The sequence below is a fragment of the Bombus impatiens genome, unplaced genomic scaffold, assembly GCF_000188095.3.
Source record: "Bombus impatiens unplaced genomic scaffold, BIMP_2.2 scf_0044, whole genome shotgun sequence".
NCBI lineage: Eukaryota > Metazoa > Arthropoda > Insecta > Hymenoptera > Apidae > Bombus > Bombus impatiens.
Window position 1 is genome coordinate 1,762,646 of NT_176463.1, and position 13,884 is coordinate 1,776,529.

The 13,884-nt window shown below is 27.3% G+C and overlaps 3 protein-coding genes across 5 annotated transcripts; 1 reads left to right on the forward strand and 2 right to left on the reverse strand.

Annotated features, from left to right (window-relative positions):
- Nucleotides 1-276: 276 nt before the first annotated feature.
- LOC100744956 (coatomer subunit delta) lies at nucleotides 277-3,395 on the reverse strand. Its single transcript, XM_003485214.4, has 8 exons — nucleotides 3,257-3,395; nucleotides 3,036-3,075; nucleotides 2,338-2,561; nucleotides 1,829-2,217; nucleotides 1,580-1,750; nucleotides 1,188-1,501; nucleotides 770-1,086; nucleotides 277-667 (listed from the first exon to the last, which is right to left on the reverse strand). The coding sequence occupies exons 1-8, from the start codon at nucleotides 3,257-3,259 to the stop codon at nucleotides 578-580; spliced, it is 1,548 nt and encodes a 515-aa protein (XP_003485262.1). The 5' UTR covers nucleotides 3,260-3,395; the 3' UTR covers nucleotides 277-577.
- On the forward strand, nucleotides 3,391-6,752 carry LOC100742244 (sprT-like domain-containing protein Spartan). Of its 2 annotated transcripts, XM_033323314.1 has the most exons (6): nucleotides 3,391-3,456; nucleotides 4,343-4,509; nucleotides 4,607-4,767; nucleotides 4,850-4,958; nucleotides 5,045-5,164; nucleotides 5,250-6,752. In XM_033323314.1, the coding sequence occupies exons 2-6, from the start codon at nucleotides 4,408-4,410 to the stop codon at nucleotides 6,720-6,722; spliced, it is 1,965 nt and encodes a 654-aa protein (XP_033179205.1). In that variant the 5' UTR covers nucleotides 3,391-3,456; nucleotides 4,343-4,407; the 3' UTR covers nucleotides 6,723-6,752. The 2 variants fall into 2 exon arrangements, with proteins under 2 accessions (XP_033179205.1, XP_012245906.1); XM_012390483.3 differs by lacking the exon at nucleotides 3,391-3,456 and having other exon boundaries at nucleotides 3,908-4,509.
- A 545-nt stretch (nucleotides 6,753-7,297) lies between these two features.
- On the reverse strand, nucleotides 7,298-13,807 carry LOC100745237 (vitellogenin-4). Of its 2 annotated transcripts, XM_012390406.3 has the most exons (22): nucleotides 13,557-13,801; nucleotides 13,033-13,268; nucleotides 12,642-12,887; nucleotides 12,419-12,577; nucleotides 12,194-12,336; nucleotides 11,960-12,107; nucleotides 11,705-11,889; nucleotides 11,298-11,617; nucleotides 11,038-11,213; nucleotides 10,751-10,968; nucleotides 10,449-10,665; nucleotides 10,167-10,368; nucleotides 9,861-10,077; nucleotides 9,633-9,790; nucleotides 9,421-9,563; nucleotides 9,213-9,346; nucleotides 8,991-9,117; nucleotides 8,734-8,916; nucleotides 8,335-8,664; nucleotides 7,992-8,247; nucleotides 7,599-7,878; nucleotides 7,298-7,489 (listed from the first exon to the last, which is right to left on the reverse strand). In XM_012390406.3, exons 1-22 carry the CDS (start codon nucleotides 13,567-13,569, stop codon nucleotides 7,318-7,320), a joined length of 4,263 nt encoding a protein of 1,420 aa, XP_012245829.1. In that variant the 5' UTR covers nucleotides 13,570-13,801; the 3' UTR covers nucleotides 7,298-7,317. The 2 variants fall into 2 exon arrangements, with proteins under 2 accessions (XP_012245829.1, XP_024226367.1); XM_024370599.2 differs by lacking the exon at nucleotides 7,298-7,489 and having other exon boundaries at nucleotides 7,599-7,911; nucleotides 13,557-13,807.
- Between the last annotated feature and the right edge of the window lie 77 nt (nucleotides 13,808-13,884).

The window sequence follows — 13,884 nt, forward strand, 5'->3', positions numbered from 1 at the left end:
AAAGTACTAGACCTGAAAATAAAAAAATATTTTTGCATTTTCAAGAATGAAAGATATCAAAATATTAAATGCTCTTAATAATAATATTAAAAGAAAATAACAAGAATAAGTGAATGTAAATATGAGAGTAAATTAATGTTAAAAACCTACCAATTATGTTCGTATTATTTCTTTGTAGTTAATTATAATGTTCATGTATCTGTGCATGTATGTGTATATATGTATACGAAAATTAAATAAAATTATTTAATATAACATAATTCTTGTACATTGATATAAGTGTAATTCATAAAACTTCTCGTATTCTGTATTTACCAATTACAAAACATCTGTATACACTTTTCTGCAATAGTTCAACGTTAGACATGTACTAAATTAAACAAATCGTTTCAGAAGTATGTGTAAATTGCTGGAAATACATTCAAGCATCCATTGATAAAAATAAAGTTTATGTGACAATAAAATTGTAACCTGAATATAAATAAGCTGAAAATCTTTATCTTCAAAATTCCAATGGATAGTGTCCTGTATTTTTGTACATAGCACAAGCAATTATCTTACTCTTTAATAGATACTTTTATACCACTTCGTAGTTATCAGTAAAGAAAACTGTTTCCACCGAATATTTAACCGGACTTTCATCTTCTACAAGTAAAACTTCGGTTACCTACGAAAAATATAAAATTATTTAATTTTTTATGAACATATGAATGTTGAAATTTTATTCCTTGTTGTATATACGTAATATGAACACAAGAGAGTTGCATACTTTTATATTGACATATGATGTCTTTGATGAGAATGAAACAAGAAGGGGGAAGAAATCTGCAGGAGTAGACGACGGTGCTGAGAATTCCATTGAACCTGATTTTGACGTTGCATCAACCACTGGTAAAGACCATGCAAGCATATTTCTTCGTGCTTCGTATGTATATTGACCATCACATTCGTGTACTATGGGATTGCATCCCATAGGTAATGGAATGTTTATCTGAACATCATTTAATTCGAGGTTAACTTGTTCTAATTCATATTCTATGTTCACGTCACATCCACCTTCTCCGTTCTCAGATGGCCAACAATTAACTGTTTTAAGTAACAAAGAAGATTATTTCTTTATTACACAATAATGAATAAAGAATATATCCAAAGCTATATATAATTTGTATTTAGCAAATTATTCCTACTTGAAATAGGTAGTGCTGTTTCATCTTGAGCTTGCAATCGCCATTTTAATACTCCAACATCAGTATTCAATGGAAACGGTTTTGTAGGAATTTTTAAACCTATTTGACCACGTGTCCTGAATAATTCTTTATCTACATTTGGATGTGTTTGTAATTGAATTCCTCTTGAATCTCTGTTTTCTAATTGTACGCGAATTCGACCCCATTTTTCATCCGAAATATGTAATGTTACTAAACCATGCAATTCAAAGTGTTGTAAGCCACCGTCTCGACCAATTCTTACATTAAGACGTTCTTCTTGCCGCAGGTGGACTCTTAACATAAAAAAGCAATTGTTTAAAATTTATTGATAGTACATATACGTATATAAATTAAACTAATTAATATCTTACGGTTCAGTATTTATTATCTGTGGTGTAAGTGATGTTGATTTTGCTCCTGTTGTAGGTAAAGGTGTTGTTACAACATTTTCTCCTTCTTCTTTTAACTGATCTACAAAAGAATCAACATCACGAGATCTCCCTCCTAATTTCATTGCTCCTGGTCCAGTATTAACAGGCTTTCTGTATATACATAAAATAAAGATATGTTGTAGAATATAGTTTTTAATAAAATTACATTTACATTACATTATTTCTTACTGTGTTGGTGTATATGAAGGTCTAACTGGTTCTGGTACAAAATTGGTAGTATCTCTCACACTAAGTGATGATGTAAAGTTACCGCTGCTTCCATAAGAATTACCAAATCCAGGATTTTTAAGACCACTTTTTTTAACTGCTTCCATTCTTTGTCTTTGCAATTCCTTTGCTTTTTCACGCATTTTATTTCTAGCCTCTCTTTCCTGAGTCATTCTTACAGCTTGATAAACTTTTTCTTCGTGTGAATCCATTTCTACAAATGTTCTAATCTGTGCTAAATTAACACTTTCTCTATATCCTAATGCAACTATTTCATCAAATGCAAATATCAAATTGAATGCATTTTCAGCTATTTCAAGCTCATCCATTGAATTGCAATACTCAGGAATCTGTAAATTTATTATGTAGACTTATTAACCAAATTATTAAACATTAATTAGGAATCAATTAAATATACAAAATTGAAGTAATAGATACTTGTATTAATTTTAAATTTAAAATATACTTACAACTCTTGCAAAAAGCCTCAATGTTTCTAAATCTTCTAATATATTACTAGCTTTTGTTGTAATTAATAGCATATATACTTTTTCCAAAGGTTGATAAACATATCTCACAGATTCTGTTTCTACAAATGTATGTTGTTTACCAGAACTCATTAACTTTGGAAATGCAGCAAGCAAACCTTCTATTCTGGCCTTTGTCATTTCAACAAATTGGCGAGAGATAATAGCTAAAATTCATAAAGATTATTAGTTTGTTCATTAATTACAAATAATATTTAAAAATGCATTTGTATAGAAGAAGCATATCGTATATCACATTCTTTATCCTGAGATCATAAGATATCAATATTTTAAGCATACTTACTATAAATTGTTATTTAATAAGTATTTAAAAATTTATATAAAATAATTAAACATAAATTATTAAATTTACATTATTTAAAAATATCTGTTTATTCATTTATATAATATATAACAATAATATTAAATAACTAATTCAATACTAAATTTATAAATGTTACAATTAAAAAATTAGAAAAGTAACAGTATATATAAAACAAAATAAACAGCTGAATGTATTAAACAAATAAGATCAAGATTGCCCGACAATTAAGACGGTAATAATGTTTGATATCAACACATTTACAGAACACACATATATGCATAAACAGGTGTGGTCAGAGGAAATAAGTATTACTTACTTTTGCCTGCTTTTGTGCAGACTGCTGCAGCAATAAGTACCTAAAATAATACAAAATAATGTAATGTTGAAATACATTTTAATTTTATATGTGTTTAGTTTAGAACCACGAGCAGTGATTGACATCTGTGGCAACTTGTACCGAACGGCCTTGTCATAAATATTTTTTACAATTTACGTACATTGTTAATGATTCCAAATTAATGATAGACGAATGCTTACCATTTTGCTGAATTATTTAGTTATATGCTGTACGATTAACCCACTACAATTTTTACATAGGCCAATCTTCCATATACAATAAATATGAGATTACAAACAGAGGGCGCAGTATTCTGACGCGTGGCATGACGAAAGATATGAAATGAATGTACCATGAATTAGGCGATATTATAGAATTGGTATCGTTTTGAAATTTTCTGGTATGTCACAGTATGTTTATGATATAAGTAAATACATAACATGATGTATATATTGATATTTAAATTTGATATATACAGGGTGGTTGGTAACTGGAGGTACAAGCGGAAAGGGGGTGATTCTACGCGAAAACAGAAGTCGAAAATATAGAATAAAAATTTTTCATTTGAGGTTTTGTTTTCGAGAAAATCGACTTTGAATTTTCGCTCGGTACACGTGCGGTACGTTATAACGGATCTCACTGTAGATTGTTGTCTTAATGAAAAAATTAAAAAAAAAAATTTTTTTCTTAATTTTTATTCTATATTTTCGACTTCTTTTTTCGCGTAGAATCACCCCCTTTCCGCTTGTACCTCCAGTTACCAACCACCCTGTATATATCAAATTTAAATATCAATATATACATCATGTTATGTATTTACTTATATCAATATATATATATAAAATTTAAATACTTCAGTTACATTATATGCTGTCTTTTAAATCACAAATAAGTTATATAGATGTTGATTACATTTTTTGCGCCAATAATTTATCATATCGTAATATTGAGCTAAAATTTAAGCTTGTATTATCCCAAACCTATTCCAAACAATAGAAATACGATATATGGTATTAAAAATACGGTATATATGCATATATGAAATGTGCACAGAACGTTGATTTTGACATGTATCAATGTCATCGTAATCGGCAACCGTTTTGTAAATAAGTATTCAGAGAGAACCAGAATTATTCGCTTATCTCTTGTGTTAATATAGAACGCTGCAATGACATTGTTTATTATATTAATAAAGTAAAATGAGAAACTACTTAATACTGCACGTATACGTAACTAACGAAGGATACTGTTGATATGAATTAAGATTAATAAATGAAATTTTCCAGCTTGGGTATATGTAGCCAAATATTTTAAGTTAATACTGTATTATCTTTATTAACATCTGTAAATTATGATACAATCACAAAAATCTCGCGACCTTAAATTAGCATATAAACTACATCAACAAGATAATTGTTTTGGATTAACAGAAAATGCAATCTTACCAAAAAATGTAAGTGTATTTTACTATTATATTATCATTTAACGTTAATAATTGATATATACTTTGTACATAACACTTTATATTATAATGATTTTGTAAAATTTAGAAAGATAAGGAAGATTATAAACCAAGAACATTAATTGATCAAACCTTGGAATTAATTGATCCAACGCCCAATATTCATACATTGTTTGTACAATTTAATGAGCATTTTTTCTGGAATGTTTTGCTTCCTGTGGAAGTTAAATGGAGTCCTAAAATGACAAGGTAATTTATTTCATTCAAGGAATACTAAATAAGATAAAGTGTTTATTATACCATATATTATATTTATTCTTACACATTACAGTTGTGCTGGTATATGTACTTTTCATCCTCGAAATCGACAATGTATAATTTCACTTAGTGCACCATTATTAAAGCTTAGACCAAGGAAAGATCTAGTTGAGACCTTACTAGTAAGATTTTTGTAATATAATTATCTTTGATTAATTATTAAAGAATCTAACCAAACTTATTAGCTTTCCTTGAATATATATTACAGCATGAAATGATTCATGGGTACTTGTTCCTCACAAACAATAATCGTGACAGGGATGGACATGGTCCAGAGTTTTGTAAACATATGGACAGAATAAATAAAGCAGCTGGTACAAAAATAACTGTATGTATCTGTAATAAAATAAATATAATAATTTATTATATAATTTTAGCAATTTTTTCATTTTTTAAAATATTTGTTTATGTAGATATATCACAATTTTCATGATGAAGTTAGATTATATCAACAACATTGGTGGAGATGTAATGGTCCTTGTCAAAAGAAAGCTCCATACTTTGGAACAGTACGCAGAGCTATGAATCGTGCTCCAGGTCCAAGTGATTTTTGGTGGAAAGAACATCAACAAACTTGCGGTGGCCAATTCATTAAAATTAAAGAACCAGAGAATTTTAAAACAAAATCTTCAAAGAGTAAAGAGAAAACAAAGTCTTCTCCTAAAAATTATAATCAACCAAGTACTATGTTCAATTGGCTTATGAAAACTACTTCACCTATCACAGAATCAAAAATTGTATCCATTCCAAAAAGTATCAAATCAGTTGTAAATAATCAAAATTCTTTAAATGGATTTAAAAGACTTGGAACTGGTACAAACAATGTTCATGGTTGGGGTACAGGAGGTCCAAACTGTTCAAGTAATTCACAAAAATATGGTAGTCCTAGTAGTATTACTAAAATTTCTAGTACATCTAAATTTTCATCTTCTGGAGTTGTTGGTGGCTCTAATATAGGCCAAAGTAATTTATTGAACAAATTATATAATGTTAATTATAATCAGACTTTAAATAAAAATACTACACCAAGGAAAACAATAAATTCATTAATTAATGCTGTAGAAATGGAGAAACCAATTGCTAAAAATAGTAAATTATTAAATGAAGTACAAACAAAACTTGTGAAATGTCCAATATGCGATAATTTTGTGCCAAATAATGAGATGAATAAACACATAGATTTTTGTTTAAGTTCAAGAAATGAAAAAGTAGATAAAAGTAAAGAACAAATTACAATAAAAAATTCTAATAATGGTAATTTTGCAAATTTAGAAATAAAAGCAAATAATTCGCCATCTGCTAAAAAAAGAAAAAATGAATCAAGTACTTTTTCAAGCAAACAGCTAAAATTAGATCAGTTACAAAATTCTAGGAAAGTAAATTGTCCTATTTGTAGTAATAGTTTTAATCTTATAGATATAAATGAGCATATTGATAAGTGTCTTCTAGAAACAGATGATAACTTAGTTATTAAATTAGATGATACAGATGATAATAATACAAGCATAAACGAAAGTATAATTTCTATTAGTAGTGCGTCTAGTGACGATTCATTCAGTTTCTCAGTTACCGAAAATTCGAAAAACGCTAGTCAAAATACAAAAGATAAAAAAAATAATGTAATGAATACTGTTTCACATAATTGTTTAGTATGTAATGAATTCATTCCTTTTGGAGTCTCATTAAATGATCATTTAGAAGATTGTATTGGGAATGTTTTTAACGACGACATATCTTCATCAATTCATTGTAATAACAGCGAAATGTTGAATGCAGTTCCTGAAGTATCAATTGAACAGAATAAATATCCTTGTCCTGTTTGTATGAAATTAATAATAGAATCTCAAATGAATCAGCATTTAGATGTATGTCTCACAAATACGTGAATACAATAAATCTATAACATTTCAGTATGATTTGCATTAACTAATAAGTGTATGGAAGTAGAATGATATGAGTGTTATTTTATAATATGTATCTAAATCCTAAAATTTTGTATACTCTATCGTTTTGTATTATTTAATAAACATTTTTTCTATAAATCTTACTGTTTCATATTTAAAAATAGTAATTAAATTATGTTATTTGATAAATATACAATAAAAGCCGAAAAATATATTCCTTTTAATTTAAGTACATTACAGTAAATAGGACGTAATAATTAATAAGTTGATAGATTACGTTTTGATGTTAAATTTTCTTATATATTAGAAAAATAAATTACAATGAAAGTAATTATAGATTAATATATAAAGGAAGTATATTTGTAAATAACAATATTAAACTTTTGTACAATTTTTACAATACATTTTCTTATTTTATGATCATATATTCATTAGAAACAACAATTTCTAATCATGTTTAAAATGTCTTGTATGTTGATGTACGAACATAAATTACAAAGTAAATATTAAATCACGTTGAATAGTTTTTTATATTAAATCAATTTTTTATAAATAAGATATTAATTTTTCATAAAAATTATAGTTTCTCATATAAATTATTACTGTCAAGAGTGCCTAATGCACATATACCACAGGTGAATTCTAACAGATATGTTGGAAAGAACAGAAGAATTTGTTCTTGTGTCCAATGCATATATAAATAGAGATTAGGAATTATAATATCAATAGTATTGCTGTCCAATCTTACTCTGAAATATAATAAAAACTTATTAAATATAATATAAATGTGTGTTTATTGTAGTATTTAATATAGTATAAAATGTTATAACTATTTTTTAGTATAGTTCTTTTAATTACCTTTTTGAACCTAGTGAATGAAACATGAAGCTTTGTGGCAATGGAATATATATTGTATTATTGTATAATGTTCCTCCAGTTTGATTAGGTATAATTCGTACTGTATCTATTTCGTCATATATATTGATATTAATACCATATAAATCATTTCGTGCCGTCAATGCATATTTTGGATTTTCACTATAACACTGGCCAAGCAACAAAACTTCACCTTTATTGTGAAAAGGATAAGTGATGTTGTGAATTGATTTTATATAGTCTGGTGTCACGACACACGTGCCTAAATTTGGAAGTGATTAAGACAGGTAAGGTACTGTAATCAAATAGAATGAATTCTGCAATGAACTATCTCTCTAAACAATTGTGAATCATGAAAGAAGAAGAATAGCTTACCAAAAAAAGTCTTCAATATTGACAGATCCATGTATTTATGAATTCTAGTTCGAGTTAAAAAATAATCTATAAGATTATAATTATATTCAATTGCTACTTTGTCATTATTAAGCGATAATTCACCAATATCTGATCCTTTCGGAAATGTTGCTGTCACAATAAATTTTTTGGAATTAGGATCTGAACTACTGTTCCCACCAATTAGGTCATAAAAAGCTCGAAATTTCCAAGCTAATCTCATTAAATTTTGTGGTATCTGATTATAATTACATAATTAAGATTAATTTAAAGCAATATTTTGAATTATAGATTATTAAAATTGCATTTAAATTATTAAAATTACATTTTCATGTTGTGCAACAACTTGATATTTTCTCAAGGTTGATAATTCTCTTGAAACTTCATAGCAAGCATCAGAAAATGGAGTAAAACGTTTCCTTTTAGATTGTTCTCGACATTCTTCATAAGGCCATTGTGATTCTTTAGCAATTTGTAGCTGCTTTTCACTAATTTCGCCAAGTAGATCTAATGTAATTGAAGATCCATCACATTTGCCTTTTGCTGCATCAGAATATCCCCAAACAGCATTTAATGTAATTCTAGCAGGATCACTTGGCTTAGTGCTTAGGAAATCCCATTCCCAAGGTATTGCTTTTTCTGCTTCTAAACAAAACTAAATAGTAAAAAATGTTGTTATCTTGTTTTATATTTCCCTTAAATTATAATGTTGCATATAAATTACCTTCAAAATCTTTTGACCTGGTATAACTTTAGTCGCTTTAATTTTAATCGTATCGGATATCCAGCTGGTAATCTCGTAAAGTGCGGCTACATTCCACTGTTGAAGAATTTGTGATGATTCTATATTATGATGTGTTAAAGACAACATATGATGATTTGAACCTTTAATATATTCAAATTTTACCTAATAAAACATGTTCAATGTAAAATTTATTATTTTGTTCACAATTAAAATATAAAAAATTTTAATATACTAACTTGAGTACGCTGCGCATCAATTGTACTAATATATGCAGCTAAACCACAGCTACCTTTTGGTGGTACATATGTGTAATAATCTAAGAAATGAAGGGCTGTTAAAGCAAACTCCAAAAATGGCCATATACTAGAACAATCCAGAATAAACATACAATAAATGATATTCATTGCCTAATAATGTTTATAACAAAGAATATACAGATACATTAATATTTAACTCACGGATAATTAGCGCGATGTGAAGAAAACACATCCTGAATTAGTTTCTCTCGTGATATTACATTTTCACAGTCAAAAAGTTTTACATATACTTGACCTCCTAACTCTGATAATTCAAATTGAAATAGATCTATTGTCTGTAAGAGAGGATTAATTAATATTTGAATGAATAATATTTTTATAGAAAATAAAACTTTTAATTAGTATCTACCTTTGGTTTATATGTTGGTGATTTTGTAATTATATATAATTGAGGACAAGTAGGACAAATTTGACGTAATTTTGATTTAATATTTAATCCTTTTATATTAGTGGATGTTCTAACATGAGCTGTAATTCCCATTTTAAGATGTTCTAAAAAGGTATAATATAAATAATAAAATTCTTAATAAATTCTATATCTGAATATTATTAATATCATACCTCCAGGAGTATTATATGAAATGAATGGACGATCTTTAAATCCAAGTGTAATATTGATTGGAAGATATCCATGAATAGAATGTGCCCTTTCTGCACTATGCCATGTATCAATTAAAGGATTATAATTTTCTATTATTTCTGATTTATGAATAGATGTTCTGAAAATATCAATTGCATAATGTAAAACATTGCAACAAACAAGTGAAATTATAAATTATTCTATTATACCGTAGTATAACATGATTATTACGACCAACTGAAACATGTGTAAAATTCCCTCTCATAGAGAATAACGATGTTGCAATAACTGCAAGTCTAGCATTTGCTCCCAGATCTGTAACTTGCACTGATTCCATTGTTAATGGGATATTAATACGTTGTTGATTAACATGAAACTCCATGTTTTGATATATATGATATATATTATCAGGTAAAGAAGACAAATCTAAAAAAATACATAAAAATATAAATATAAAAAGCAATAAATATTTAATTATGTTCGAAATTTTCGGGACAGATAATTTATAAACTTACATTTAAATCCTTTAATAATATTTGTTTCATTGAGATGAAGGCATAAAACTGTTTTTTCCTGAATACGTGCAATTACTTCTAAATGTACAGGTCCATTTTGCTTTTCATCTAACTTAAATTGTTTTAATATATCCTTCACTTGTGTTGGACCATCTAGATGTGCTGATAATGAATGTAGAAGACCTTCAGCTTTAATATATAACTATATATACATAATGTTTAAAATATTAAAACATGTCACCTTACAGTAATTAATTAAATAATTTTAAATCAAATACTTACAGATACATGATTGATACTAACTCCACTACCATAAGTATTTACAGTTACATATAAAACCTCAGGTATGTTTGTTAAAGGATTAGCAATAACAATACCATGTATCATAGCACCAAATTTTCTATATGTATCTTGATAGTCAAATAAATAGTTACCAGTAATTAAATATGAATTTGTAGTTGGACGAAGTACTCGTGTAAATTGTGCAGCGATCACACCTCTACACATTAGAATCATATATGAAAAAGGTATTTCAGAATTTTATTATTCCAAAAAGGAATTGTATGAATTATGGTCTTACATACATATGAATATAACAAGGATGGGTGGTACGTTCCATAGATTTCAAAATAGTATAAAAATAATTATATAAATGTTGATTGGGTTCACTTTGCATATACCAATATAATGATATTAATCTACTTGGTGTAGGACTAGAAACAACAAGTAGTGTCAATGCCGCTACCCTCATTTCTAAATGCTCAGTTCTATTTATTAAAATTGGCCAATAGACAGGGTATATCTGTGATATAAAATAAAATAGAAAAGTAATATTTAATAGCTTTTTACATTATTATCAGAAATTACTTACAACATCGGGTCTTAAAGGAGCAGTTGAAAGTGATGCCCATGCAGCAAGAACACGAAAATGACGTGATTCTGCATTGCTACCACTTGCAATAGGTTCTAAGAATTCAACTACTCTTCCTAACTGTATATTTGCTAATCCTTCTAGCCAAATCATTTTTTTTTCGTATTCCTTTGTCTCTATGAATTATTGTTTTATTATAATACTAGAATAATAATTAAAACAGATATGCGAAATTTATTTAATATATATTTATCACGTACCTGTAAATTTATCAAGATATAAACGTACGTAATCATCTAACATCTCATATGGGCAGTACAATAAACAGGTCTTGTAAATCAATGTGCCATATGTAAGAATAGCAGTATTTTGGACTTCAACAGAAATTTTTTCTGGCAAATTTAGAAACGTTTGTAAATTTACTAATAATTGAACGTCAGGTTTTCGTATATGAAATGGTAACTGAGTGAGAAGTTGAATTGCAGACATATCCGAAACTTTTCTATCTTGGATTAATTCTAATATAAACAATGCAGCTTCTTTAGTGCCAACTTGTGGAAGTGCTTCAAGGAACATATTTCTATAATAACATGAAAAAAATGACAATATATTTTATATGTTATATAAATTACTAAAACTTTAAAGAATTATTAAAAATTTTGAACACCGTATTGTTTCTTCTTTATAACTTGTTCCTGAGATTTTTGTGTATGCATTACGTAAATCAGCAACATCCAGCATTTGAAGATAATAAAGCAATACAGTTATCGTTGTATTATGCAAATTATCAGCCTCTGTATCTAAACCAGGATTTTCAAGTCTCAGACTTAATCGATCTAATAAAGTCCCTATCTATAAAATATGTAATAGCATTATTAGATATCAGTTATAAACGAAGAATTTTTTTTAATCAATAACTTACAGATTTAAAAACAGTATTCTTGTCAAGAGTACCTCTACTTTGAGTGAGATCAACTTCTGGAAGTTCATGTTGTAGAACTTTAAAATATAAGTCTTTAATGGGTATCTTATCTACTGTATCTTTCACCGAAATTAATTTAAAGATCTGTCTGTGTATATCAAGAAATTAATATGAAAGTTTTGTTTATCATAACAAGTTTCTTAGAATAAAATAATTTTCATTTCTTAAACATACCTTGTAAAATGAAAATGTGCTTCTCCAAAACTTTGAAAAGATTGAACATATATACCTCCAGAAGCATTAACAAACAAAATCTCATTTAAAGATCCATTCATCTTAATTTTATATAATCTCTCACTGGACTTCAATATTGGATTCTACACATATATGAAATTTATTGTGTTATAGTAGAAAATAATAAAATATTTGGTAAAATAAATAAAGGTACATATAACATACTTGATCTCCATTGGGACACAACATGTTAGGAACATTTGACCACGTATAATGAGGATGTCCAATACAAGCTCGTGGATCAAAAAATTTTCTTATTATCCATTCATTTTCTTCTTCAGGATTGACAACATATTCAATATTGCACTGACCATAATGATTTTTCTATAATATAATATATTAGTATACTATATTACTGTAAAAATCCTTATTAAATGTAATGACTTACTTCAGTTGAATGAAATGCTGTTTCCTTCTCTAAGTTAGACAGATCTAATTGTAAAATTCCTGCTATACTCCTTTTTATATTTACAGACCATGGTGATATTGCTTCTGTACTAAAATTTTCAATAAGACCATTTCTGTATATAATTTGAAATGGTTTTAGAAGATCAGTCACATCTTCTGAAACAGCTTGATCTTCTCGTTGCTCTTGAATTTTACCATTCCAAATAGTCATCTTCAATGATTCCAACTGTATATAAATATCACATATAAAAGATTTTAATAAAATTAATTATTAATTTTACTGTTATATTGTTGCAGATAATATTATAAAAGCAAAGAGAAATATGAAATCAATTTTTTAAATTTTGCTATTTATCAGTTATAAAATTTACCTGCATTGTAGCAACATTTTGTTCTGCTTGAATTTTAAGTTTTCCATTAAAACCCCATGAAGATGATGCGCCAGATGGTAACAAAACACCAGAACTTGAAAGTGCATTGTACGAATATATATACTCTTTTCCTGGTTGAAATATACCATTTGTAACATGATTGTTACAGAAAAGAAAAAATAAAAATATAATATTCTTTAATTTGTGCATTAGTATTTGTAACACATAATTAATATCTGTAAGTAAATATTTTAGATTAATAATGGCTGAAACATCTTTGCTCCACGTAATTTAATTTCATTATTTTATATTCAACTATATTAAATTATTTTCAATGTTTAAATAAATTCAACGAATTACATTATTTATAATACGTTATAATTATGAAGATTATATAAATTTGATTATATGTGTACTTAAGTAAAAGGTACTTATTTATAAAATGACAACAATGAATATTTTGTAATATGGCTTATGCACTATTTAATTTGAGTTATATATAACTAAAAATGTTTATTCTGTACCTGTGAATCTCATGGTGTGCAACAGTAGCTTAACAAAAATGAACTGAGTTCATAGAAGTCAAGAGATGACCCTTGTTGTCCCTATCTCTGTGACCCATGAACACTTCTTCACTATCTATGTGAATAAAACTTATCTCCTGTCTAAATTATCTTCAATCGTATAAATCAACCTACTACATTTTCTCTGTATACTTTTATGCGATGTGCAAATCATACATCATAATTTTTCTTAATCATATAAATAATCACTTCAAACAATAACTTAAAACAAAATAATGTTTAACTTTCACATTTCCTCAATAGATTTTAATTATAGTATAATCTTACT